The sequence below is a fragment of the Erithacus rubecula genome, assembly GCF_903797595.1.
Source record: "Erithacus rubecula genome assembly, chromosome: 24".
Classification (NCBI taxonomy): Eukaryota; Metazoa; Chordata; class Aves; order Passeriformes; family Muscicapidae; genus Erithacus; species Erithacus rubecula.
Window position 1 is genome coordinate 3,975,873 of NC_136676.1, and position 27,979 is coordinate 4,003,851.

Sequence of the window (27,979 nt, forward strand, 5' to 3'; positions counted from 1 at the left end):
GTAAGTCACCATAAAATTCAGATAATTTATTTTTTCAATTCTGCAGCAACTTTCTCCAATTCATTTGGATTAGCTATTAGAAATTATGTCTCAAAAATTAAAGAAAATGTCTATTGACCACTATATCAAATTCTAATTTTAGCCAGGGAGAAAAAGAATAATTAGGCTGTGATTTACTCTGGTCGTCAACTTACATTAACAATTTTCTCCCATGTTTATGTAACTCTGGCAAAATCAAATAATATATACAGTGCTCATAAATGCTAGGTTAGATTTAGTAAAGACAATTTCCTACACTACATCCAGGACATTTCTCTTTGCTTTCTTTTCTAATACAACAATCGAGTTGTTCTGTAAGGAGGGAATATGATTGTCATGCGTGGCCTCCTTGGTTGGAATTTTAGTGCAGTGTTCAATGAGGGTCATGGAAGGATTAGTTTCTTAATATCTTTTTAAGCTGTCATCCTCCTGTAACAAGCTGTAAAACGTGCCTGCTCTCTGGCAATGGTTTGCTCCACATCCTAACCCTTCTTCCCAGACAGAATGTTTAAATCCTGCAAACTCTCAGTGCCAGAAGCCATCATGCAGTGTTGGTTCTGCAGCTCAGCACAAGTCTGGAACTGGATCTCTAGCCACAGCTGGAACAAATGAGGAAGGATGTTTAAAATCCCTAAAGTTATACTCCTAAAGCTGTGTTCCTGCTTTTAAACAAGTATCTTTTCCAACTCCTCTAGAATTGGACTGCTATCTACTCTAACTGAATAAATAGGGATCTGGGAGCCAAACCAGTCACCAAGGTATGAAAGTGTCAGCCTCAGGCACTGAGAACAGAAGAATGAGTAATGGAAGACAACAAAGGAAGAACGGGAGAACCAAAGGAAGTAGAACTGGTGATGGTAACAGAGGCAGAAGGTGCTCCAAGTCATATGGATTCCAGAACTAGAAGCCAGAGGCAAATTCAAATTTACCTGAGTCAGTTTCCTCAGACTGCACTGCCCCAACACTGCCCTTTGCCCAAAAACCCATCCTGGCACTTCTGAACCAAGTCTGTCCTGTGATTCCCTCAGGGAACATCATTGACACACAGAGCACTCAAGCTTTCAATTAAAAAGCATCATTGCTGAAAGCATTATCCCAAATCTTTAAAGGACTCCATCTCGACTGGGCTCTGCCCTGTTATAAATTCACAATGAGAAGGAACTTCCCTGACTTTTCCTATCATTATTTATGAATAGGTAAACCAAATGGAAGAGTAATCCCAGTGTTACAAACTAGAGTCACTCTTGCTTTGCTCCCAGTGGCACCATGGCAGAGCAGCTGCTCCAGCTCTCTCGGGGTGGTGCAACAGACAAACCCTTCTGGCTCTGTCAGCAAGGGTACACAACACTTCTTAGAAGCAAAAATAATTGGTTTAATATTTTCTCAACAGTTTTAGCCAAAGAGCAGCTTCTTTCTAGGTCTGCCTAAACCTCATCTAACCTTTAAGACTATTCTTTTCCATGTGACCCATGAGAGTTGCACGAAATGAGAAATACATCCAAAGAGTAGCTGCAGAAAATATACAGAAATAACTCGTTTTCATTGAGATGTGTTCATTTTTGAGTTCTGACTTTCCCCTGAACTTCCTCCCCTGAAGAACTGGAACAGTAATACCAGTACAATAATACTTTTTCTCCTGAAGTGGAGTAAATCAGTTCCTCATTCTCAGTAGTGAAGTGAAAATTAAGATGAAAAGGAGTATAGAATGAAGAAAACCCCTATTACTGCAGAATAATACAATTTGCTGCTGATCCTCAGTTGCTAAAACAGGCATGTCAATTATTTACAGAACTCAGAGTGTGAAATATGAAGTATTTCAGCCTGGGACATCAACAAGGTAAAACCAGGAACACAATCCTGTCAGCACTGGCAGACAAGGACAGAATAGGCAAGCACAGAATATTTCTACACAGATTACCCTTTTTATTGAACTACAAATTGTAAAAGATCTCTATGAAGTGCCACTTTCAGTGTTAAGTGAGCTGCATCTTCCTTTTGACAGTGTCAGTCTGTATTTAATGTTTATTTAACATTTATCTAAAGGGCCATCTCTGCCAGGGAAACAATGTACAGTAAGTTAGCATAACTTCACCTGAATATTTACAGGGACCCAGGATCTTCTCCTGGATCTGTGCTTATGTCCATCAACAGCCTGTCACATACACTGTAAAACCTGCTTCACATGACCAAACTTTGCCAGTAATTTTCACAATCAAAATTCCAATTTATGCTCTCAGTTATGATACCAAAAATTTATCTCCACAAAAGTGCTTGAATGGTTTATAGCAAGTTTGTTGAGAACAAGTATCTGGATTAAAATGTCCAGGGTTGCAGTGAAAGGAACTAACAGGTACTATTAAAAAACATCCACAGTTTCTTGGGGAAAAACCCAAAGCAAATCAAATAAAATCCCACACACAAAATCAGAAAACCTTGGAGCCTCAACTTCTAGTAACAGCCATTGACACATGGCACAGCCTTGTTAAAACACTTTGGTGGGTCCATGTAATATTCTATCTCAAATCAAATATTTCAAAGCTGGAGGAATTCTAAGTGCATCTCCTCCTCCTGCCTTGCCTCCAACTCTGAAGCAAAAGCTTCAAATACAGTGACTAAGAAATTATAGAAAAGGACTAGCATTGAACTTTCAGATCAAAGGATACAGAGTGATTCACGTTCTTTTCCTGACTGCTTGTGAGACGTGGGCTAAACACCAACAGTCAGTCAGGTGCTCTGAAAACCTCCACCTAAGAGAACTTGCAGCAGTGAGGCTACAGGATCCCAAACAGGACTCTCCCTTAGACAGGCTCCCTTGCTCAAGAGCTCTGTCACCAGAGAGGTGACAACACCACCTTCCACTGCTGCCAGTGCTCACCAATGTTTGCAGGACAACCAGCAGATCACAACAGGTATTGTCCATTGCTCTCCTGAAAACCTGAATGCTGACACGACTGAGGGAAAACCTAAAAAAACCACAAGCTAGCCCTGCAGGCTACTGTCTGTCCCCAGGGTCACACCAAATACCATGTGCTGGAAGGAAGCAGAAGCAGGGAGCACTTGGCAGTGCCTGAAGCACAATGCCTGCAGAAGCAATTGTGCTGATGCCAAATCTGGTCCTTTCGGAGCTTTCCAGCCACTGCTGAGCGGGCAGCACGTGTTGCAAGGCTGGAGCTGGCAATGGCAGTGCTGAGCACAGCTAGTGGCCACTGGCCACCTTAAAGCACCAGCACCATGCAACTGCCCTGAGCCAATGTTCAGCAGTGTGAGCAGTAAAATAAGATATCTATTGAGCTCTCAAAACTGCAGCCAATGTTGAAAAGCCTCCCTGTTCCACATTTCACCCAGCCTTGTGGGTGCTGTAGCCACCACTGCTCTGTGCTGGCTGGGCTCCAGGGCCCCAGCCAGGGACCAGGAAAAAGAAGGAATGGCTACATGGCCTGGCTCTAGGGAACCAGCACTCCTGTAGGGACACAGGTCCTGCCAGCACTGGCTGTTCTCCAGTTTTACAGACTCAAAGCTTTCCAGACTGAAGGTGAAAAATTTTGAAACCCAACGAGTATAACAGATTCACATCCAAGTTTATGGAAATTGTTGAAAAATACATCAACAGCCTTCACATACACATATGGAGAAAAACAACTAACAAAACTATCAGATCTCCCAAAATATGGATTGACAACAACAGAAACTTGCTAATTACTATTTTAAGTATCCTTAAATTCTCATCTCTGGTGCTATTAAACTAAAACTTATATAATCATGGATTTGAACTGTAGGACAGCTTATACAAGTTAGACCATACCAAAAAGTCAAACAGTGTTTCAGAGTATATTTAGTGGATATTTTGAACACAGGCAGAGCAAAGAGTCCGTGACAGGCTCTTGTCATTTTGGCTGGAAGGCTCCAAGCAGACCAAGAGCTCTGGTTGGCCAAATGGCACAAACATCTGAACTACAGGGAATTCCTCCCTGATTGCTGTTTTGAAAACAACACTTCCAGGAGAAACTAATGTTTATATTTATCAACCCATGAAACAGTATTGAAAAGATCCTCTGCTTGCCCAGAAACACCCTGTGTCCCACACAGCTGCTGCTGGAGAGAAATGAGAGGCAGGGGCAACAGGCAGATCATCACTGCAAACCTGGAGCACTTGCAAGGAGAATATTTGCTTTTGAATTTTGAGGGATTTAAGTCAGCCTGCACAAACAAGCATGAAAATATCCCAAGGACTAATGAAGATTTTCTTGCTCCTCATCAGTTGCTTCAGCCACTTCTGCTGCCACTGGATGAGTGTAACAATGCCCTTCTACTGCGTGGTGCTCTGCAGGTATGACTAAATCTGCCTCTTACCTCCCCAAGTCCCCAGGTAGACTATCATGTCTCCATTACAGAGAGAATTTCACAGAATGAAAGAGCCAATAAGAAGTGTTTCCTCTGGGCATCCCAACAGCATGATCACAAAATGCAGTAAAAGGCATCAGAGTAGCAGAGAGAGATTCAGCCCTGTCAGAGGCACCTGTTTGCAGAGCACTCCCAACACTGCAGCTGTGTGCACCTGCCCAGGCCATGGCTCACTGGCTGAGTCTCTGGAGCACGACACTGGCTGCAAATGGACTGCTCCAGGACAGCTCTCATTTGTGTTTATGCCCTCAGCAAAACCACAGCAGCAAAGGTGTGGAGAAACTGCTGGGCTGCTGGGGCAGGGAGAACTGCTGCACCTGCCAGCACACACATGCAAGTATAAGGTGGAAAGGATGAGTCCTGTGGGTTTTAGGCACAGAATGATGCAATTTTGGGGAAAACCCGAGCAAAGAGAGCAGGTCAGGAGTGAGAGCTGGCAATGGGACTTCATGCAAAACGGAGGAGGGAATTCAGAACACCGAGCTCCGGTTTGAGGGGGTGTGCTGTTTGCCTCATGAGGAAAGGTACCCCACAAAGTCCCACAGGCTCTGAAATGCACTCAATTAGCTGTTCCTTTTACCTTTTTGTTCTACCCAGCATTTCTTCAAGAGCACTGTCATCTCTGGCTTTGGCATCCTACTCATCATCTATGAATTCATGTTGCCATTTCCTCCCTGAAAGGAAAAATCCCATAGTCAGTCATTTGCTACACAGAGGAAAGGACAAATCTGACAGTATTTTTGCCACTGTTAAAGTTCAAAGACCACCTTGCTCCTTGTGCAGACAACACTGCAAGTTGTGCTCATGGCTATGGTGTCATTCAGCCATGAGCAATCAGTGTGTGCTCACTCCAGAAACTTACCCCAAATTTACCTGTAAGCAGGTGAAAAGCTGTCAGTGCCTCAGCTCTGCCTGGAGAGAAGGAGCAGGGCAATGACTTGCTCAGACTGAAAAAATTCCCAACAACAACAAGAGAGACTTGTGCCAGGCAAATGTCTTTATTTTTACTTTAAAACATTCTGACAGTGTTAATCTATATGAAAGAGAAGTAATACAAGACTGAGAAAGCAGGTTTAATGTTAGGGAAGCCTTCATATCACATGAGCCAAATTAAAAATAAGACTAAACACGAGTGTACAAAGCAGAGACAAAAAAAATCAATTTTCTCAAAGGCATAACATAAGGGACTCCCACAGGGGCCAGCAAATTCTGGAAGGGAGAAAGAGATTATATTTTATGGGAAGAGATTCAATAAGCATTCTTTTCCCATAAAGCTAGTGATGGAGGATTGTCACTGCTCCATAGACACCCCGTGCACATTTCAGGACAACAGTAACAGGAAATCAATAGCACCTTTTATACGTGCAAAGACATTATGTCTCTGGACTCCTAATACTAACAAATGGGGCCAAGAAAGACCTTTACTAGAATTCAGCAGTCAGCATTACTCTGGCTGAGAACAGAGGGCAGGATGCTGGTCTACACCCTTAGATTTTCAGACTTTTTATTTAAAAACTAACTCTGCACCCTCGAGTGGTGCCCAGGAGCCCCCAGTGACAGAACATCACAAGTGTAACGGTGCTGAGCTGCCACCCCATCACACACATCCCCTCCAGCTGATGCTGTAGTCATTACAGACAGGAGCTTTGTCAGGGGGTAACTTGACAGCTTTGACAAGCTCGGCTGAATTTATGGCACTTTCTAGTTTTTCCCTCCATTGAGCTGCGATGGAACTAAAGTTAATATTACCAAAACCACTCCACAAGGGGACAGGCTCCCAGCACTGACTCTGTGATCCCAGTCACTGAGAGAATCTGCTGCACTGGGCCCTTCACAGTGTCCCCTGCCACCCTCAGGGACACAGATGGCAGCTCCATCCATCCTGCTTGCCAGAGATTCCATGATGAAGGTGCCTCTGGCTCTACAACAGCAGAGGTGAACCACTAGCAAGGCTACTCACAGCTTACTAGAGAGAAGTAGCAGCCACAGTGTCACACACCTAGCTAAACCCAGGACCTGAGTCCTGGGGGCTGCTTCTCTTGCTGCAGGGACTGTGTCCCACACAGCACCACAAAGCTTCCACCTGCAAGTACCAATGTGGGAAGAGGAATATCACACCCTGAGCCAAACCTTGGCAAGTCAGCAAAGCACAAACAAGTACTTTTCTTTTTTTTTTCTTCCTTTTTCTTCTTCCCATCATGTTACATGTCCTCTGTTATAATGCAGGGTTTTAAAGACCTCTCTCTACATCCTTAGAAAGCACAGTTCATATTTAGCTCCCTAAACTCGTATTTCTCTCTTCCTACATTTCCCTGCCAAGATGTGACACCTGTGGAACGTTCCCAGAAAATTCCCCTGAATCATCTGTGATGCAAGGGAACAGCAGCCAGCGTTGGCAACAAGCAGCTGGGTCTTTCAGGAAAGTGTTAGATAATCTGGTGAGGGGAAGGATCCCCAATCACTCTGGCACTAACATCCCCAAGGACTACAGAGCTCCCAAATCAGTTAGAAAAAGAGCATAATTACGACAGCACCAAAATCCATGGGAAATAGCGTTACCATGGCAACTGACATCCTCACAACTTGAATCTCCTTTGCATTCTTGCACAGACTCAATGACTCCTAAACCACGAGGAAAAAAAAAAAAATCTGTCTAGCAGGTGGGTTCATTGAGGAAAAGCAGTGCTAGAGGTGTTTCCCCGCAGAACAGACCCATTTCTGCATGGCTTCTCAGAAAGGGAGGCTTTGTTCATCTCTCGTTCCAAGCATTGCATCTCACTCACCAGGAGCACAGAGGAACTGCTATAACACAATCAATACTTCCTTGTTAACTACCTTTGTATCAGAAAAAAAAAAAATCTTATTAAATATTAAAATGTTCCTCTTCAAAAATGTTCCAAGTTACGTGAAGATAAAATCCAAAGCAGACTAGCTGAGTTTTGAAATGGGAATGTGGTTCAAGCTTCACATTGGGCTGCACTGGTGTTAGTGAGTGGTCTTTCAAACATTCCTCTTTACAGACAGCAATACCCAAAAACCACTCAAGCTTCCCCACACACAGATCAGATGCCGCCACTGGGCAACATCCACACATGAGCAGGAAAGGCCTTATTTTTCTTCCTGACAGCCTTATCACAGTATTAATTGAAAGCACGCTTTAAGGGAGGTTCACGTTAACGGACCGGCTGGGCAGCCCTGTTGCTAAAAGCTCTGAGCTTCGCACACTTTGAGAGCATTTCCCTTCCATTTCTGGTCGGCTTTGGGGAGTTAACCCACCACCGGGAAGGGCAGCACAGCGAGAACCCCAGGTCCATGTTCTCTACGCCAAAAGCCAAAGCAGCGCTATTGATGCGAGGGAAACTGTTCCAGATTTACCGGTGACAAACGAGCACACGCTCTGCCCGCGGTGTGCCCCCGCCAGCCGCGCTGTGCCCGCGGCTCTGGCATGGCTGAGCTCAGCTGTGCTCGCCTTCGGGCGCCGTGCAGGCACATCTGCCCCGGGACCCTCCGCCGCACCGGGCTGCCGGAGCTCCCCGCCGCCCTCCGCCAGCCCGCTCACTCGATGGTGACAGCACGGCGTGGAAATCGCCCGCTTGTTACGGGGGAGAGAGGCTCCGTGGCACCATCTGCACCCACAGGTTCCGCAAATGACCAGAGCGAGCGACTGCCCTTTAGGCAGGTACCGAGGGCCCTGCGGCACCGAGACGGGCACCGGCACAGGAACCGGGCACGGGCACCGGCAGAGCAACCGGGCACGGGCACCGGCGGTCGCTCTCCTTCCCGTTATCCCCCGGGGAACGGGGCGGACAGAGGCCCTGAGCACCCACGGCACTGCCACAGCCGCCGCTGGGGCATGGATAGACATGGAGAGGCATGGAGCGCCGGCAAAGACGCGGCAGAGCGCCGAGGCGATAAACGAGAGAAACGTGGCCGGAGCGGAGCGCGGCAGAGCAGGTCGGTGCCGGTCGGTGCCGGTCGCTCGCTCGCTCTCTCCCTCAGTCCCTCCCGCCCTCACTCACCCCTCGCCGCCTCCGCCGCCGCCGCCGCCGCCGCCTCCCGGCTCGCGCGCCACGCACACGCACGCGCACGCGGGGAAGGGGGGGAATCGGGGGCGGGAGGGGGCGCCGTCCCCGCGCGCAAGCGCGGGAGGTCGGACCGCCGGGCCGGCGGGGGGCGCCGCAGCGCGCGGCGCGGGGTGAGAGGTCGGGACGATGGCGGCGGCCTTGGGCGAGGAGGCGCCGGACAACGAGGACTACTACGGGCTGCTCAACGTGCGCCGCGAGGTGCGGCCGCGGGGCCGCGCGGGGCCGGGGCCGCGCGGGGCGGGGCGGGGCAGGGCAGGGCGGGGTGAGATCCTTGTGCCCGCCGCGACGGGAGCGGCGCCCCTGCGGCGTGTCCTCCGCCTGGGCCGGGCTGCCGCTGCCGCCGCTGCTGCCGCCGCTGCTGCCGGCGGCGGGGCGGGAGAGCTCGGGCCGAGCCGCGGGGCTCCCGGTTGAGCGCGGCGGGTGGGCGCTGGCTGAGGCCGAGAAATGCGTGATTTGTTCCGAATTGGCGGTGGTTCGGGCGCTCCCGGGTGCTCCTGATGCAACTCTGCGCACGCGGGATACACCCGCGTCCCCGGCACGGCTGTGCAGGCTTCCCGAACGTTTCCAGTTTGGAAACAGCCAGGGGTTTTTGCAAAACATTTTTCCCGCCAAAGAAGGGAGGATTGAGAGTCCTTGATTTCACTTTTCAGAATAGATGGATATTAATTAGTGCAGGTTTGTTACACCTTAACAGTTTGAAACTTACTGAGAGGCAACTGCTTCTTTTATACTAATAATAAGGAAGATCTCAAAAGATCTGGATGTAAGAACTGTGCTGTAGTTTGTTTCAGCATGTACAACTGCGTTATAGATGTTATATATATTTGTGTGTGTATAAATATGTATAAACAGCCCATGAAGTCCATCAGCCTGGGTGTGGCCATTTTAGTTGGACAAGGCTCGTACTGAACCATTGCAATAGGAGATCCAGATTTGGAAGCGATTCAGTCGGATATCTTGGAAGAATTCCCTTTGGGACTCCTGTCAGTCCCTGAGCTGAGTCTCACGTGTGAGAATCTGCCTGAAGGAACAGCGTGTGATGGTCACACTGCTTGCAGAACTCCCTGATGCCCAGCTCCTTTTAAAAAAATTTCAAACCCTCGTCTGGTTCCAAGCCAGCAGGGTCATGCTTGTACATTCCTTGGGAGCTTTCGTAATTCCCCTCCAAAACGTCAGCAGCGTGCAGAGGTTAAAGCTGAGAGGTGGGAGCTGTGCACGTGTTGTGACTGCCGGGGGAAGTTTAATGGTTAACTTAGCCAGAGCAGGATATTCAGGTTTTGTACAGCAGGGAGCTGGAAACTGAATTAAAGGAGACTGCAAGGGAGTCATTCCAAGAAAGAAGTGCGTGCTTTGTTAATTGCCCCTTGCTAATTATCTTCAGCAGCACTGTCCTGTAGTGGATGTGTGGGTGCTGAGCTTGGAACTGCAGTGACTCCAGAATCTGCTCTGTGTGTGTGTGAATGGTTCATATTTTAGTCTGCTGAAAACGTGGTGTGGTGTTTAAGATCTTAAATGAGTCACTCTTTTAATGTTGACCAGTTTTGGTAATAAAAATGTAACTTACATGCAATTATTTGTGACTACATTTCCTGGCAGTCTAAAAACTATGTCAGGGTTTCTTTAGTGGTTTTGAAGAGGCTGTTGCTCATGGAGTATTGAACCAATGACCCAAACTACTCAGTGATGATGAAATGCCCAATCTAACATTTTATTGAACATGGCATTTATGAAAAATGAACATACTCATTTCTGTTATATAATCAATAGCACATTAAACCATTTATCATTAATTTGATTTAAAAATGCCATTTTGGGCCTGTATGTTCCCCTGCCTTCCCAGTCGAGTTTAAATTTGATATCCGAGAAAGCACAAGGTAGTCAAAACAAAAAAGCTAATTGTAGCTGTCCTTACTGTCTTGGGACCAGCCAATTTGGCAGATCCCCTTTTGCCATATCATTTCAAAACATTAATAAGCAACAATACAAACGTGCAGAAAAAGCATTCTGAGCTGTCCTCAAATCAAAAGAGTTTCCTGGCATTGTGACACAAAGGAGAGCATTTCTGTGATGAAAAACCTTCTTGCCACAAGTGGCAAAAAAGATGTTACTTTAAGAAATTACCTTTTAGGAACTTTTTTTCCCCAGTGAAAGCCAGGAACCTGTGATAGCTTTGCTTCTTGAAGAGTGTTAACAGTAAAAAGAATTTGTGCATGTAAATCCACTCCTGTCTGAGTTCCCTCCTTATTGACTGCACTGAGTCCTGACTGTGGCAGCCCCTGAGGACAGCCTGGACCATCAGGTTGTGGTTATTTTATTTTGGGCATTCCTCCAGGAAGGGCTTCCTGTGCCCAGGAGCTGGTTCTTGCCTGGACAGTTTAGGAACTGGATGGTTGGGCTCTTTCAAGCTTTGCCTGGGGGAAGTTCTGGTTGTTTTTAATACCTGCACTTCCAAGGAATGGACAGGAGCTGCAATGCAAGGGATGTAGCAGGGAGAGGTGAGAAAAGGGAGATTACCTCTCTAAAGTCCAAAAATAACATTGCTGGGAGATGATAATGGAAGGAGCAGGGGTTTTTCTCTATTGATTCTGAGAGAGCCATCCTTGGAAAGAGGCCAGGTGCCATCTGAGGTCCCAGACTGGTTGTGGTAAGGGACAAGGCAGGTTTGTTCTTGATGCATTGTTGGCACTCTATTCTCATGGTTATCTGCCTGTGGCTTTGTGGACAGATGATGCACTTTCCTCCTTTGCAGCACAACACAGACCCTGCTGGGCAGCAGAGTGGGGTACTGGGGAGCACAAGGCAGTGCTGGGATGAGTTTGGAACCGCTGGTTTACATTTCTTACCTCCACAGCTGTGGAAAGTCAGCTTTTGGATAGTTACAGTGTCCCTTTGAGGGTTAAAATATGAGTAGAATTTGTTGTACATCTCTGGATTTATGTATTTTTATCTGAAGTGACTTTGCTTTTTTCTTGCTCTTCTGATTTGTAGGGGATTGTAGTTGCCTAATACAACTGAAGCCTGGATGCTGGTTGTTTGGATAGTGAGGATTTTACATAATTTTTTGTACCTGAGTATACACTGCTGAACTGTTGAGTTCCCTTGTTGCACTATGGATAACGTGGACAATCCTGGTGTGACAATTGAATATTTTCATAACTTAATGTAATGAAGCAACAATCCATTATGATTTTGGGCCAAAGTACTGCAATATAACATCTGTCAGACTTCCCTTTCAGGGCTGATCTTGAGAGTGACCTTTTAGCAATGGCCTTGGCTGTCCTTGAGATGATTTTTGGTCTCCACAGGCGTCGCAGGAGGAGCTGAGGGCCGCGTACCGCCGGCTGTGCATGCTGTACCACCCCGACAAGCACCGCGACCCCGAGCTCAAAACACAGGCTGAGCGCCTCTTCAACCTTGTCCACCAAGCCTATGAAGGTCAGGGGGAGGTGGAGCTTTGCAGGGGGTTTCTGGGAGAGCTGGGCCTTCATGCTTTTTTCAAGTTTTTATCATTGCAAAGTAATAAATTTGCTGTTAGTTACCGATGATGTTTCTTGCTTCTATACCGTAAGTCAGAGGAATGCTGCAGGGAATGAGATGTCTGTCTTACCTCTTGCATTTTATAAATTATCTTGTCATTACTTGTGAAAACCTCTTCTGTAGAAGAATAAGACTGAAAAGCTTCAAACAGAGACAGTTTCATATTGTACTGATGAACTGCTGCATCTCTGGGTTCTGTTCCCTGTCACTTGGCTGTGGTCTCTATTTCCAGCAAGTTCTTCTATATGCTCAGGCTGAGAGGAGGACAACTTAGCAGTTAGTTTATTCTTGCTCCAAAGCCCTTTTCCAATATTCTGAATTTAACTGAAATGTACTTAAATCCTGGTGTGCAAGTTGCACCTGGATTGCAGGTGGATTAGAAGCTGGTAGGAGTCATCCATGTTACAAACCTGGTTCAACCTAGTCCTGGAACCTAAAGAGAAAACTAAACCAAAATGCTGAATAAATATTCCACCATTCAACCTCAAATATGAGTGAATCTTTTTTACCCTCCTGGTTTTGACTGATAAGCATTTGTTCCTTCCAGTTGGACTTGTGCATGTGTGGAGTCTTTCCTGTTGTCCCTAGGTTAGGTGTTAGGACATGTGGAAGCTTTTGCTGGGAGATCAGGGAAAGTCTGACCTTGATGATGTGCATAACAAAAACCCATAATGCTTCAGTAATTTCACTTTAGTGTGGTGAGTGGCCTTACTTTAGAGGCAGCAGCTTCCCTTTGAATTTTCTGGCTGTTCTTGGCTCTGCCTTGCAATGAACATGGGAATTGGTGCTTGTTTAGTACCAAATGTGAGTGTAGTATGTTATAAACAAGAATTTCGACATCTTGGAAATTAACTACTCCACCTCCTGCCTATTTTCTCTTTCTCCTCTTCCATTTCTTAGTATCACACAACAAAAGATTCATTTTATCAGAATTCATAAAAAGCAGTTTCTGCCTGTGACATTTAGCAAGTCCAATAATATTCAACTAGTTCAGACCAAAACTCAATTACCAGTGTAAGCCTCTTTTTGCCTTACTCTACTCCTCCAGCTCCCTGGGGACACATCAGTTTTCCCACAGCCTCAAGAAATACATGATAATAATAAAGTGGTCTTGGAACCTGGGAGGAGGAAATAGTGATGATTTTTTGATTTATTTTTTTCTTACAGAAAGATGTGTTGAGGAGTTTATGCATTTAAATATGCCTTAACCTTTAGAGACTCTTCCTAACTCTGTGCCCAGTCTTTTTCTAAAGTAACTGTTCTACAGTCTCCTGTTGTATTTTGTGTTGGGTGACATTTTGGGATGTTAAGATTCAACACAAAGCTTTGCTATTACCCCTTATTGATGTTTGGCAAGGTGTAAACTGCCTCGTGGAAATCACTTTGTTTGTGCTTGGTGTGTGCCATGTGTGGGAACTAGGTGGGAAAGGATCAGTGGACATGGATAGTGAGGAAGATCAAAGGAAGCACCACAGAGCTTTGACAGCCTGACAGAGCTGGGTGCCAATCCCAGAAAGGGCCCAGGCACTGCTATGGCCAAATTGTTCAATCTCCATATTTGTTAGAGGGTTGTGTCACCTTCAAAGAAAGCAGTGTTAGAAACCCCCCCTGCACATTCACCTAGGCTGCATGTCTCTTGGGTTCTTTCCACTTTCTTGTTTTAGAAAAAGAAGAATAAAAAACTGGGGTTTTTTTTGGGGAAAAGTCAGTATGTGTTCTCAATAAAGCATGTGGCATCATCAAAGGGGTTCATGTGCAACTGCAGAACAAGATGATTCCAGGATTTGTGCTTGAATTCCAAATATCGTGAGTGTTTTGGTCTGAAATCTGAGGAGAAGACCCAAAACTGAGTTCTCTCCTCTCTTTTGGTTTCAATTTACAGTGCTTAGTGATCCACAGACCAGAGCCATCTATGACATATATGGGAGGAGAGGACTGGAGATGGAAGGCTGGGAGGTGAGAGAAATTGAGCATGTTCTGGCCAGTGGCCTTGACTAAGCCCACCTTTATCTGCCACTGTTCTATCAGCTGCACTGACTCCTGGCTGGTAATAAATGCCTGATGGTTTGAAGGCATCCTTGGTTAGTTATTTCTGTCTCTCTCTGTCCTGCTGGAACACCATGATGGATTTTCAAAGAGCCCTTTGGTTTTGCACTTGACAAGAGAACAATAAACCTGACATTCATAGTTCCCTGGAAGGATATTACCATGACAGGCAACATCTTTATCTGAGACAAATGTGTCATTATCGTCCAACTAGTCCCATCTTTTTCATCTGAAACTTGTTTTTTTTCAGCATTGACTAGCTTCTGAGTTTGAAATTACTTTTTTTTCCTGGGCTGTTAGGGTGAGGTGGGTTGGGGTTTTTTTATGGTTTTGTTTTGGTTTAGTTTTGGTTGGGTTTTATGGGCTTTGACACAGAACTTGTCCATTCATGTCTGTCCAGCTCTCAAGTACCCTGCTGGCCTCTGCCAGCCCTAGTTGATTGCACTGAAGCAGAATCCTATGGTATTGGGTCAGGTCAGCACCAAGGTCAAACTTGGTGTCAGTTGCTAGAAATGTGGAGCAGATCCAGCATGTAACAGATGTTTTTGAACTGCTTTTGGCAGACTTGATCCTATTTTGAAAAGCCAAATCCAATACTCTTTCTATCCATTCCAAAACTGGGCCTGTGTAAAACCCTCATTCCCTGAGCCATGTCAAGTAAGCAGCTGTAGAGCAGCATAGCTTAAAATCACACAATTCACAGAATCCATTTACCTCAGGCCAGAGATACTCAGTTTTTTTCATTTTTGTGTCCACACCTGGTAGAACAGTTAATGGATCAGTGAGTGTAACAACTGCACTGCAGTGTCTTGTAGTTGTGGTTGGAAAGCTCTTTGCTCTGGTTTTGTCAAGGGAACTGAAATAACAAAACCATTCTCCTTTCTCTCATACCTGCCCTTTGATCTGGTCCAGGTGCTTTGTTCCAAACTCTAACTATTGAAATGGGTGCAGTGTGGCTTCCAGCAGCCAGGGCAGTGTGTTAGTGCATCCTGCATCCAAGGGCCTCTGACCCCCCAGCACTGCAATGCCCTGAGCAGCCTCTGTCTGGTAATTGTTTGGTTTTTGTTTCTTTTTGAGTAGGTTGTGGAACGAAAGAGAACTGCAGCTGAAATCAGGGAAGAATTTGAGCGTTTGCAGAGAGAGAGGGAAGAGAGGAGACTGCAGCAGCGAACTAATCCAAAGGTAAGCAAGCAAAGATTTAATCCTGGTCTCAAGAGTGGCTCTGTTATTATCACCAGGGTGCAGGGTGTACTGAGCCTAGGTGAGGACCTGTAGGAAATAGCCCCTGAGGTGTATACACATGCTGCCTGACTTTCTGTCTTTTGCATATGCAGTTTCTCTGTATAATTTAGGACAAACAGTTCATTCTATGAACAATCCCCTACTGAACATTCTTCTTTTCTTAGAGAAACATGTTGGGACAAAATACCTTTTTCAGCAATTTTCAGAAAATAGACCTAACACTGAAATATTTATGATTTCTTCCCAAGTTTTCTAAATAAAATGTAACTCACTGCAGTTACCTGACAGGTTTTCCCTTTGGCACTGCTGCAGTGTCACAACAATGCAGGGAGCTATTCAAATGCAGCTTGAGACCAGGAACAAATCTGAGGGCAGCCCTAAGCCAGCTGGGCAGCAGCACAGTGAGGAAAGTCAACCTGAACAGGGCTGGGGGTCTGCCAGTGTCACAGTTAGTGCCTGATTTTGGAAAGCATCATCGTGCCCTTAGGATGAGAATCATCCCAGATGCCATTCCCATCTCTGAGCAGCAGACTGACCTGGAGTGACTCACCTTGTAGCCAACCTTGGTGCTCAGGAATACCATTGGGATGGCAGGGAGAGATGGACATGGCCATTGGCCAGAGTATCCATGGCTCAGACTCACAGTGCCTTTGCTTGAGGAGTGTGTGGGGCAAACCTGGGGTTTGTCAGGATAGTCCCTACCTGAAGTTTCAAAGCTTGTTGAATCACAAAAATCTTGATTTTTATGCAGTGACTAACATTATCCAAGAGCTGCATCTCCTATTAACTTAATTAATTCATATATTAGTGTAAAATCACAATGTCTTTGGAGTGGACAGATGTGGGATTGCAGTGGATCCTAAGGAAAACATCCATCTGAGCTGAGCTGTGATATTTAGGGACATTCACTTTGGCACTGCCTTTGGATCTGCACTGCTCTTAGCAGAGCAATTGAGCTGTACATATCCCCAGGCTGTGGGTAGTGCATAGACACTAAAAACTGATTTGTACTGGAGGGGTAAACAAGCATAAAGTGTTGTGTGAGTATCTGTTGACAGCTTTATTCCAGGCAGGAAGGGATTTCTGGGTGCCACAAGCCATGCAGGACAAACTATCCCTGCTGGAGGTGCAGGTGAATGGGGTCAGAGAGATGTTTTCAGAGAGGGGCACAGTTATCTCCACTGCTCCTGCTTCTGCTCCTGTGACATTTTGCCTGGGCACCTCGCCGTGGCTGCGAGCTGCACTGTGAGCCTCAGCCTGTGTCCTGGGATAAAATTAACCATCTGGGTGTTTACAGCAATTGCTGGCTGCCAGCCTGTGGAAATGCCTCTCCAGGCAGTGTTCCCATGGAATTGGGGAGCACAGCTGGGATCATTTCATACACCAGCACAAGTTATTTTAAAATTTCCAACATTTTGTCGGTTCTAGAAAACAGTTCCACAAAAATAAAGCGTTTTAACTAGAAATGTTGAGCAATAACCAGATGTAGGCAATTTGGAGGGTTGAAATTAAGTCTCCTATTTGGTTTTAGAGCTTTGTTTTTTGCTTTCAAAGATGTGCAGAAGGGTTGAAAAGTTCATTACTAGGTTTAAGAAGAACCACTTCCTGTTAGGAGAAATTAAATCCAGTTATTTTCCTGCTGTGGAAAGTCAATATGTAGGTCCCCTCAAGGCAAAGCCTGGCACAACTTCCAGGTATCACCTTCCTGAAGGTAAATCCCTAAGAAAAAAGTAAGGAGGAAGTATATTTTCCTCTGGCACATCTACAAATCCCATCAGTGAAGCCTGTTTCGTATTCACAGGTGGCAAATAAAGGTGATTTTAAAAGCTAATCCCAGCTCCAATGGTTCCATAGTGCCACTCCTGCTTCCTGCCCTGCCAGGCTGCTGCTCTGTGCTGTGCACTGCAGCACCACTGAATTCTGAGCAGGCATTTCAGCTCTCTCCTGCTGCTCTTCCTTCAGGGAGGGCTCCTCATTTCCATGGTCAGAGCAGGTGCTGGGGGGAGCAGGGAGCAGCAGCAATCCCCTCCATTATCCGGAGGCACAGGGCTGCTCTTGTTCTCTGGGAATATTTTTAACTTTGCCATCTGCTGCTGTTCCTGTGCTTGTACATGAACCAGTTTCCTTGCCAGGATCCCACAGACCTCCAAGGGTGACTTCACCTGCTTGGCAGGAGGTGAAGGGTCTGCCCAGGGTCCACATCTCACCTGGAGGAAATGCAGAGGAGTAGGAGCTCAGCTGGGGAGCTGGGAGGGAACAAGGAGACACTCCTTTTCTCTGAACAGATCTTGGGGATTTTCATGGAGAGGTTCAGGTGTTTTCCATTTTTCCTTGGGAGGGATATTTGCTGTACAGTTCATACGTGTGAAAAAGGAAATCCTAATATTTTGAGTGTGTTTTAGAGAAAGGTGTAATGAATTTCAGGAATGTGTGTGGATCTTGGTGCATCTTTCCAAAGGCATCTTTCCAGTAAGCCAAGTACAGCAAGGTGGTCTCCAAATGGGTGTTTGCTAGCACAGAACTGCTCCCTTACAGGGTGGTTAGAGGTTTTCCATTGCTTCCCTCTTCTTTTGGCCTTATTTCAAGGAACAGCATGGCACAGGAGAGGGCTGAAACTGGAGAAGCTGTAGGGTCTGGAGTTGTTTGAAGGTGACTTTGCAGATGGTTCCTGAAAGTGCAGAAAGGGCAGGAGCTGGTTGTTGGTGCTACCACCACACAGAACAGTGAGTGTAATTGCTCTGAAATTCACCAGCTGCCAAGGGTGAACAAGGTAGTAAACAGCTGGGACACAGCCCCTGTTCCAGGGTTCTACTGGAAATAACACCTTTCAGTTTTAAAATATTTATCCATTTTTTTGCTTCATAAATAATCAGAAAATAGACACTGAGAAGAAGTTGGGAATCTCCACAGCAAATAGATCACTCCAGGCAGAGAAAAGATTCAAGTCCTGTCAGACTCTGCAATTCTTCCTTTATTTATAGTCCAGCATTTGATTAGAGTAGAGCAATGAAGGAAAAATGCTCCATCAGATTGAAATAAGGATTTATTCCAGCACACTTGGCCTTAGTGTGGGTGGGGTTTGTACCTACCCAGCTATTGAGTTTCAGAGTTCAGTCAGGTGCTTGTACACAGAGGGGGGTTTTTATTGCAATCTGTATGTTTTATTGGAGCTGGGATGCTTTCAGATGGGTCCATAGGGAAGGTTTCCAAAGCCTCTTGAGGTTATATGACCCAGACAAGTTCCTAATTGTGCTCTTTTCTAAAAAACACACTCCTGCAGTTAGTCTGAGGGAGCACAGCAGCAGGTAGCCAGACTATTGTGCTGTGGCCTAGTTTTTTGTAGGGATAAGGTTTTCTATGGTCTGAGAAAGGAAATATTTAGCAATTCCTAAAAGTATGTCTTTGTTAAGGCTTCCTTCTGATCACAAAATATAAACATGAAAAAGAAATCAAAATATTTTACTAACAAGGTCAATTGTAAATGAGTGATACAGTTCAGTACTGAGTTGGTTTAAGTAACTCATAAGAAGAAGCCTGTAGAAGTTTTCTGACCAAGTTCCATGAAAGAAAATAAATTTATAGAATATATTATTTCAACTTTTAAATACTGACAAGAGCACAGTCAATTGTGGAGGAAGAAGAAACCTGCTGTTTAAAGGTGTTCTACCTGCTTCTGTAATGTGTCACAATAGAAAAATGAACTCCCAGAGTTGCAAGTTGAGTTTGTGCTGAGAAGCTCCCTTATCTCCAGTCTGTTTGATGATTTATATTGCTGTTTTGAAATACTGTAATCATTCAGTTCTGTCTTGTGAGTTAGGAAATGCATTTTAAAGTGGTAAAAGTAATTGCAGAACAATAGAAAACTGCACAAAAATGTAATCATATGCAGGGATGGTTCAGCCACTTGTTCTGTGTACACCAGATGTTTGCTAATGCTAAATGCCTGTTCCACTTGTCATCCCTCAGGGAACAATCAGTGTAGGAATAGATGCCACTGACCTGTTTGATCGTTATGATGAAGAATATGAAGATGTGCCTGGGAGCAGCTTTCCCCAGATTGAGATCAACAAAATGCACATATCCCAGTCCATCGAGGTGAGGAGCTGCCACTCCAGCAGGGTGTGAGTGAATGAAGCACCACAGAGCACAGAGCACATTGCTCAGGGGCTCTCAGTGGGTGGGCACAGTGGCCAGTACAGGTGGGAGGAGGCAGCTTGGGGCCAGCAGAATGGTGGGTTGGCTCTGGAGCCTTTGGGCAACTGCTCTGTGGGCTGCAGTGCTCCTGCCCTCCAGCCAGTGGAGATCATCAGTACCCAGTTCTCACTGAATGGGGTGGGTTCAGTGTTTGAAAGCAAATGGCACCCAGACTTGAGGATGTGCATAAGGAAAAGAATGGGAAGCATTTCCTCTTTCAGAGAGTTGCAGAAATTCAGTCTGCTAGAGAGATGAGAATGGTTTACAGCTCAAGGTCAGGACTTCAAGGTGGTACATTACAGGTGTCACAAGTGTCTGGTTCTGGAAGAATTATCTGACTTTTTGCCATGCTTGATGTTTACACTCTGCCATTTACACTCTGTGGTGGTGATTATGTCCTTGCAGAACATGCACTAAATGTGTGAACTAGGATCAGAGTTACTGGAAACAATATATTCCTTTTTCAGGCACCCCTGACTTCCACAGATACAGCAATACTGTCTGGTAACCTTTCCACCCAGAATGGGAATGGAGGGGGATCAATTAATCTTGCACTGAGACGAGTGACATCTGCCAAGGGATGGGGAGAGGTAAGAGTACACCTGTTATGCAATTTTATATTCAATCTATTACCTGGTGTTCTAGGTATTTTTTTGAGGGAGGGGGGAATTTTAGCTGTGGTTCATCTCTAATTTTCTATGTTCTGTAAAATATAGAAAAAGGAATTCAAGACAAAGGGAAGACCAAACCTTGTTTTTTTCTTATTTTTCTCCCCTCTCCATTTGGCCATGCTATTTGGACTTCACTTGTGCAGACAGAATTGTTACCTGATGTCTCCAGTCTTTCTGATTGCTCTGTCTGAAGGCACAGTGCTGTGAACACAGTGCTGTCAGCAGGCTTTTTAGGGCAGCCTCATAGTTGGCCTTTGCTTCCAAAACTGCATCACACAGGAAGAAGTTGTGGGGAAATAGTTTGACCCCCCCCAGCAGATACAGTCTGAGCAGCTGGCAAGTCCTGTGTTTCTGCACCTGCAAGCTGGGCTGTGTCTGAGGTGCTTGTGGCATCACTGGTGTAGCTGGCAGCTGCCTGTGCCTTCCTCCTTGCACACAAGCTCCTGCTAGCCTGATTCCTCACCTTGGGAGTGTAGAAATCTTCTTGTTTGAGATGGACAGACTGGAGGATTTTGATTTGCATTAGTATTGTGTGAGGGAGGAGTTTTCTCCCTGGAGTGACCAAAGCAGGTCCCAATAGCAGTCACCTGTAGCTTTATAAAACTTTATTTTATCCATGAGCTCCAAATCAGCAAAACAACTTTTCTTCTGAATGCAAAGCTGCAGAAAAGGGAGGGTGCTGAAAGAGGTGGTAAATGTTACTCAGATGTGTAAAACAGCTGTGATGTAAATGATGCTCCTGACATACTTTTGTAAAGGATGTTTTCTTCTAACACCCTGGCACTGTGCATTCCAACAGCTGGAGTTTGGAGCTGGAGACCTTCATGGACCTCTCTTTGGGCTGAAGATATTTCGTAACCTTACACCAAGATGGTAAATATTAGAAAAATGGCCTAGTGTTTTAATATTCCACAATAAGGAACTAAATGACTTGAATTCTCTTCCACATTAATTTTGGATTTGTTTTCTGTCCTACAAAATAAGGCATTTTTGCTTTAGACTTAAGGTCATACTTGTATTGGTAAAGTCCCTGCATTCTTTCTGGGTGTTGGTGCCCTCCCTCTTCATATTTCCAGGTTAAGAAAGGTCTGTGCTCCACATCCTTAGATTTGTACTTGATCTTGTCATGATTCTTCATACTTGAGGCAGGATCTCCAATCAGAGCAACAGAAGTTTGCTTTGAGAACAGAAAGAAAAATAGGCAACTCTTCTGAGGCTTCCCTGTGTGAGGGAGAGCTTCTGACAGCAAAAGAGGAGACACTGTGTCATATTTTAGGGAAATAATGCCAAATTTGCCACTAGTGTCATGTGTGTTCACTAATGAATAGAGATCTCAGGTTGCAAAGGAGAATACAAGGTAAGGCCTCTGATTGGAGCCACATGTCAGAGCATCCTAGGAACTTGTGTTGGTTCCCTCTGTTTATATTTTCAAGTTTAGTCAATCTGCCATTCCTCAGAGCTTGTCAGGATTCTTGTTCCCCAGGGAGTGCTTTAGTGCTGTTTTTAGAGCTGATGCTCAAGGATTATTTAATAGCAAGGTTGCTCTGTGCCAGCAGCCCAGTGTGCTGTTCTGCAGAGACCAAGATGTTACCTGCACAGGGCAAGAAGGAGAAGGCTGGGTGCCTTCTGTGTCTGTGCACAGACAATAAACCAGGGCACAGCTGCTCTCCTGGGTGCTGCTGTGCTCAAGGCAGTCTGAGTTAGTTTTTATTTTTCCCTGAAAGCCTCGAGCATCATTCTTTTCACAGGATAGTCTCTGGACACTCAGCAAAGATCCTGGGCAAGAAAGACTCTGAGGCTACCTGGGAGCCTGTATTTTTTTCACTGATGAGTTTTTCCTCATTCCTCTAGTTTCATCACCACAAACTGTGCCCTGCAGTTCTCATCCCGTGGCGTGCGCCCCAGCCTCACCACGGTCCTGGCCCGCAACCTGGACAAGAACACCATGGGCTACCTGCAGTGGAGGTGGGGCATCCAGTCAGCCATGAACACCAGTATTGTCCGGGACACCAAAACCAGCCACTTCACTGTGGCCATGCAGGTGAGAGCACAGTGATCCTGCCTGTCCCAGCAGTGTTGAGCCTTGGGAGTAGAGGTTAAGGAAGCAGCTGGAATATCTCGTGTTAAGAATTAATATAGGTAAGCAGCTGTTTGGCAGAACACAGCTCTTGGCATTGTCATAGGTGATGTCTGTTGGCTTAGATTAAGGTGAGGACAACACAGCAGAGGTTGTAAGTGACAAGCATTGATTTGTGTTCTGTGTTTCAAGGCTGAGAAAGGAAATTGGGGGGCAGCAGTGGTCAAGGGTATGTTTTGATCCATTTGTGCCTTTGTGTTTCAGCTGGGAATCCCCCATTCTTTCATGATGGTCAGTTACCAGCATAAGTTTCAGGATGAGGATCAAACACGAGTGAAAGGTTCTCTCAAGTAAGTGCTCAAAAGGGAATTCACATTGCTCAGAGCCTGAGGACTCTGTCCTCTCCTGCTGCTGTAGGCCTCTAGGTTCCACACAAACCAAATGCTTCAGTGACCTTTGGGAGCCTCTTTTGATAAAGGCTGAAATGAATGTCTTGGATGCTTGGCCCTTTGTGCCTCTTCAGTTAAGTGGAACTTATATACTTGTGTATATCTCTATATCATCTCCAATAAGAAAGCCAGAAGTTCTTGTTTACTACTTAGCAAGCTGGAAAGTCTAATCTCACCTTAGAGATACACCATGAATCTTCCAGAGGCCAACAATTGCTGCAAACAGATGCATTTCCATGCTTTACTTTGAGAATTACAGTAAAGAGAAATTCAGGTGTCTTCTCTGTCTTAACAGTTCTTGGTTGTGTCATTCTAGGGCGGGTTTCTTTGGGACCATAGTGGAGTATGGAGCAGAGAGGAAGATTTCCCGACACAGTGTTCTAGGAGCCACTGTCAGCGTTGGTGTTCCTCAAGGAGTGTCCTTGAAAATCAAGTCAGTTCAAGATTTCAACTCTTTATTGCAGAGGCTGACCATAACCTCCATGATTCTGTTTCCAGTATTTAGGTGGGATGGTCCCAGTCCCAGGTCAATAGAGGTGTATTGATATATCACTAGGAGAGGGTACAACTGCCTTCAACTCTAATCCAAACAGTGGCTGCCTTCCACAGGTGTGACTCACAGCCTGAGCCACCTGTTTCTGTGTGTGTGTGTGTGTGTGTGTGTGTGTGCGCATCAGAATACTCTGATAAATACAGCTTAAAGTGAGATTTGGAGCACTTTGGTAAGTGAAGATTTCTGAAAATATTAGTAGAGATAGATTCCATGTGTATTATGCTGTATACAAGTGAATGCTTGAATTAGGGAATTACCATTACCTAATGCAGGTGATTGAACTGTTAACAAGGTGCAATTCACAGAGGGACAGATCTCATTAAGGGTCCCTGTGCTGTGCTGCACTTGAATTGGGGTCAGCTATGGGTGGACTGTGAAACTGCTGAAGGGCCTGAAGAATTCAGGCCCAAGGAAACTCATGTTTTCTTAAAATAAATATTGCTACAGACAGAAGAAAAATATTCTGCCTGCCCTGAAGGCCCATGTCTGTGTTATGAATGCAGGTTTTCTCTAGAAGCATTTTCTCTTCTTCCATGAGGACGTTCGTCCTTTTTTCTGTTGAAATTAAAGACCAAGCAAATTCTCCTAAGATTAAAAAAAGAACTTTAGAATGGTCAGGTACTATCACGAGCTGCTACTTCAAAGTCTGGCTCTGGCTGGTGTCAGCTGCCTTTCCTGCCGTTGGCTTTTTCAGTTTATCAGGCTTTCACCTTTTTGAGCTCCTCATTCATCTCCCCTTGGTTCATCGGCACGCGCTGCTGCTAAGTGTGCTTCATCAAGAACATCCAGCTCTGCTTTTCCTCTTACCATCCCTCTGCTCTTCTTTGTTGCAGGCTGAATAGGGCCAGCCAGACCTACTTCTTCCCTGTCCATCTAACAGATCAGCTGCTTCCCAGTGCCGTGTTCTATGCCACTGTGGGACCTCTCGTTATCTACTTTGCCATGCACAGGCTGGTCATCAAACCCTACCTCAGGGCACAGAAGGAGAGGTGAGCTTGCACATTCCTGAGGAAGTCTCACTTGGGCTCATTCGTGGGAGGTTGTGGGTCATTTGTAATTGGGTGGGTAAGCAGACCCTGCCAGTTTCTGAATCCCAGCCATGTATTTCTGGTGAGATGTTGCCTTCCCTCTGCCAGAGAGCTGGAGAAGCAGCGGGAGAGCACAGCCAGCGATATCCTACAGAAGAAGCAGGAGGCTGAAGCTGCTGTGAGTCTTTCTTGTAATTTGGTCTCCTTAGTGAAAGCAAACTTTTCACTCTGGACCATTCTCCTTTGGCCACAGTGTGACCCTGCATGATTTCTTCTCTGCCACTTGTGTTATGACAGGTCCGGTTAATGCAGGAGGCAGTCCGAAGGATAATTGAAGCAGAGGAGGCCAGAATGGGTAAAGATTATGATATCATTTACTTGTTCCATACATATGGAGAGAAGAAGGAACAATGCAAAGGTGTTGTTTCTTCATTCCCACTCCTGATGAAGTGCAGCATAGTTGCTGCTGCACATGTAGTGGGGGAGCCCCATTATGACTCAGCTTCAGGTACCTGAGCTTAGGAGGGATCAGAATATTATCTTGGGACATGGTGTGAAGTGAATCAACAGACTGAAGACAGCTGTCTGGATCCACCTGTCCCCCAGAGAGAGGTGTGTGTATAAGTACTTGCAAAAACTCTAGTCTTGAAGTTCAGCTTTCACTGTTTTCTCCCTTCCATGTTTTGCTCCTGGATCATAGTGGGAATCTGATCTCTGATGGTTACTAGCAATTCTCCACAGAATGTTCCAAAGTGAACTGAAATTCACTTGGAATGTCATATCAGTGTGGCACTGAGGTCCTGTCACTCCATTTTAATGCTGAAGATTGCTAACAAATGCCCAAGTAAAAATGTTGTTCTTTGTTGGGATGCATGAATCCAGGCCAGGATCATTAAATCTCACTGAAAGCAAGAGAAAATGCTGGTCTGGGATGATCTTTTTTTGTCAGTGGAAGCCTTCCATCACAGTTGTGATTTCCTGGGAAATGCAGGTCTGATTATAGTGAACGCCTGGTATGGGAAGTTTGTTAATGACAACAGCAGGAAGAATGAGAAGGTGAAGGTTATAGATGTGACTGTGCCTCTGCAGTGCTTGGTGAAGGATTCTAAACTCATCCTTACAGAGGCCTCCAAGGTACGTAGCTGTTCTGTCAAAGCAGATTCAGGGACTCAAATGTGTAGCCCAGAATTTCAATTGAGCCATGTGGTGTCCTGCCTGGGGATCTCTCCAGTGGCTCTGGATCAATTTACAGATGCCATTTGCATACCAGGTATTACAAACTTCCAGGAACTTCTGTTTCTCGGGGCTTTTCCAGTGCCAGTGTCTTCATTGTGGGACAGTGGGTGTTACAGACCTTGGGGCTGTATACCAGAAGCTTTCCAACCCCCTGGTTTACTTTTATGCAAGAAAATTTGTGGAGGTGATTCCCCAGTGCTTCACCTCGCTGGCAGCAAAACTCCTGTTTTTTTAATGACACCTTGTCCTGGCACTAATAAATGTTTTTGGCCAGCTGGAGAACTGTGAAAGTCCATTCCCTGATGCTCAGTTTGTCTTTCTGTGGCTCAAGGTTGGGCTTCCAGGCTTCTACGATCCCTGTGTGGGTGAGGAGAAGAGTTTGAAAGTGCTTTACCAGTTCAGAGGAGTTCTGCACCAAGTGATGGCAGCTGACAATGAGGCCCTTAGGATACCAAAGCAATGTAAGTAGCACTGCCCAGCATCTTCCTTGGGGAACCAGTGATGGACAACTTCAGCTCTGTGGTGAAGCATACAGAACTGGGGTTCTGGGATTTAGAACTGGGGTTACTGGAATGGACTGACCATGACTTGTCTCTAGAGTAAGGCCCAAAAGAGCTCAGCAGCAGCTCTGCAGTTGTTTGTACCAGCTAGTCTGTACCTCCAACTGGGGCTGGAAGCAGAGGCCTCCCACAGATGCCAGTGTCCTTCTGGGTGGCCATTTGGGGTCTGAATTTAATGTGTGGAGGCCTGAGTCAGATTTTTTCCTTGTCCCCATTTATCTTATTTTCCCTGCTGGAATGACTCTGGGAAACTTGTATCTGCTTGTGACAACTTTTACAACCCACTCTGGTGGGTTGGCTCAAGGGCACAGAGCTTTGTTTGCCCTAGACCAGTGGGAGCAGCACATCCAAGTGACAGAGCTTCCAGAAGTGCATTGCAGGCATGTTTGAGCTGTGTCTAATGAGCAGCCAGAGATGTTCCTGCCTGTCCTGGTACAGTGGAGGGCTCCAGCATGTGTCCATTCCTTGTTCTCCCTCACAGCTCACAGGATTGATGCTGATGGCTAATCCAGGGAACACACATCTCTCACGGTACCTGGCTCAATGGAAAGTGCAAAACCTCCCCCGGACGCTGCCAGTTTGAACAGAGACACTTTTATTTTTACTGTCTGTATAGCAGGTGGTGTCCTGCCAGTTCTGTTAGGGACAAAAGGACAGACCCTGCTGCTCCAGGCGGCTCCCAGGCAATATCTGAGTTGTGGCTTGGTACCCAATAAAGCAGCAGTGACTCTGAGTGCACAGTGCTTTCTGCCCAGGGCTGAGTGGGCATCCTGCTCCCAGCTGCCCAGGCCCACCCGTGCACTCACACCTCTCTCCTGGAGCTCAGCAGGGATGAAGACCTGTTGTTCCCACCTCACCATGTGCTTCCTGGGGTAGGTAACACACCTTCTTCTCGTGAGGGGAATTTCAGTTCTCTGGCCACCTCCTGGAAGTCCCTTGTGCAAATACTTTTGGAGAGAGGTCAGTGATTGTTTCAATCCCAAATTTGTGTTTGAAATGCACTTGTTAAGAAAAATATGTGCTTAAATATGAATGAATTTGCCTTTTGAAGTAACATGGACCTCTTCAGTACCAAACCAGTCCAGCTGCTCATTTCCAACACTGCTCTTCCACACAAGAACACGGTGTATCTTAGGTTTATTAATTCTTCCACCACCCACAACCATGTATTGTCAAGGATTTCCAGAAAAGAGGAAAGCAAGTGAGGGAGAAGGACAGCAATTAATTTTGTTTGATTCTGATGCTGCAACTATCTCTTCACATCTAATTTATTTCTAGCAAAAATAAATGTAGTTTATAAAGTAAACCATACCAAAGTGAGAAGAGAGGCCAAATGGACAAAGAGCTGAAAATGTAAACACTCAATTGCCCTTTCTGAAAAGCAGCTTTTACAGCATAGATCCATTGGCTTTATCTTGCCTAGAGGCCCTGCCAGGGATTTCCAGCAGAAGGGCACTCCTGGGCTGGTGACACAGCAGCTGGAAACAGCAACTTGTAGAATCTGCTACACACTGGGCACATGTGAGGCTTTTGCAGAGAGACAAGGGATCATGGTGGCTGTTCTTGGTCATAGTTTTGCTCTGGCTAAGTCCAGACCAGCCTTCATTGCTTGTGGGTGAGAGCAGAGGGGAAAACACCCATGTCTTGGCAGTGCAGAGTTGCTTTTGACAACTCCTGCCATAACTCCTTTCCTGACATGGACCTGGCCCCTGTTCTGGGCAGCTGTGGTTCTCTGTGCTCAGGTCACTGCACCAGGAGAATGAGATTTTCAAAAGAAATGCTTTCCCCTGTGAAAAACAAGTTCATATTATGAAGACGTGTTCATTTGTTTTTATTAAAACAAAAACTTCTCAGTTGTGAT

At 45.7% G+C, this 27,979-nt stretch overlaps 2 protein-coding genes across 5 annotated transcripts in view; one reads left to right on the top strand and one right to left on the bottom strand.

The window, feature by feature from the left end:
• CAMTA1 (calmodulin binding transcription activator 1) overlaps positions 1 to 8,524 on the bottom strand; it is a 235,628-nt gene extending 227,104 nt beyond the window's left edge. For 2 of the 3 annotated variants that reach the window (XR_013776769.1, XM_079326116.1), the window contains exons 1-2: positions 8,460 to 8,524; positions 5,021 to 5,114 (exon numbers count right to left, since the gene is read on the bottom strand). Coding sequence is in view for 1 of the 3 variants with exons in the window: in XM_079326116.1 (XP_079182242.1) it covers positions 5,021 to 5,087 (67 nt within the window). In the remaining 2 variants the exon portion in view is untranslated. The remainder of the gene's footprint in view (positions 1 to 5,020; positions 5,115 to 8,459) is intronic. The other variant, XR_013776770.1, reaches the window with a different exon arrangement.
• Positions 8,525 to 8,574: 50 nt separating this feature from the next.
• Positions 8,575 to 27,976, top strand: DNAJC11 (DnaJ heat shock protein family (Hsp40) member C11). Of its 2 annotated transcripts, XM_079326145.1 has the most exons (16): positions 8,575 to 8,723; positions 11,831 to 11,960; positions 13,945 to 14,018; positions 15,189 to 15,290; positions 19,317 to 19,445; positions 20,012 to 20,134; positions 21,015 to 21,088; positions 22,067 to 22,256; positions 22,557 to 22,642; positions 23,058 to 23,174; positions 24,128 to 24,283; positions 24,431 to 24,500; positions 24,620 to 24,677; positions 25,314 to 25,456; positions 25,890 to 26,019; positions 26,600 to 27,976. In XM_079326145.1, the coding sequence occupies exons 1-16, from the start codon at positions 8,652 to 8,654 to the stop codon at positions 26,623 to 26,625; spliced, it is 1,680 nt and encodes a 559-aa protein (XP_079182271.1). In that variant the 5' UTR covers positions 8,575 to 8,651; the 3' UTR covers positions 26,626 to 27,976. The 2 variants fall into 2 exon arrangements, with proteins under 2 accessions (XP_079182271.1, XP_079182272.1); XM_079326146.1 differs by lacking the exon at positions 13,945 to 14,018 and having other exon boundaries at positions 8,633 to 8,723.
• The last annotated feature ends 3 nt before the right edge of the window (positions 27,977 to 27,979 follow it).

Coding starts and splice junctions, on each gene's coding strand:
- DNAJC11 (XM_079326145.1), top strand. CDS start 8,652: ATGGCGGCGGCCTTGGGCGAGGAGGCGCCGGACAACGAGGACTACTAC. Junction 23,175..24,127: donor GGAGTGTCCTTGAAAATCAA/GTCAGTTCAAGA, acceptor TCTTTGTTGCAG/GCTGAATAGGGCCAGCCAGA. Junction 25,457..25,889: donor TCCTTACAGAGGCCTCCAAG/GTACGTAGCTGT, acceptor CTGTGGCTCAAG/GTTGGGCTTCCAGGCTTCTA.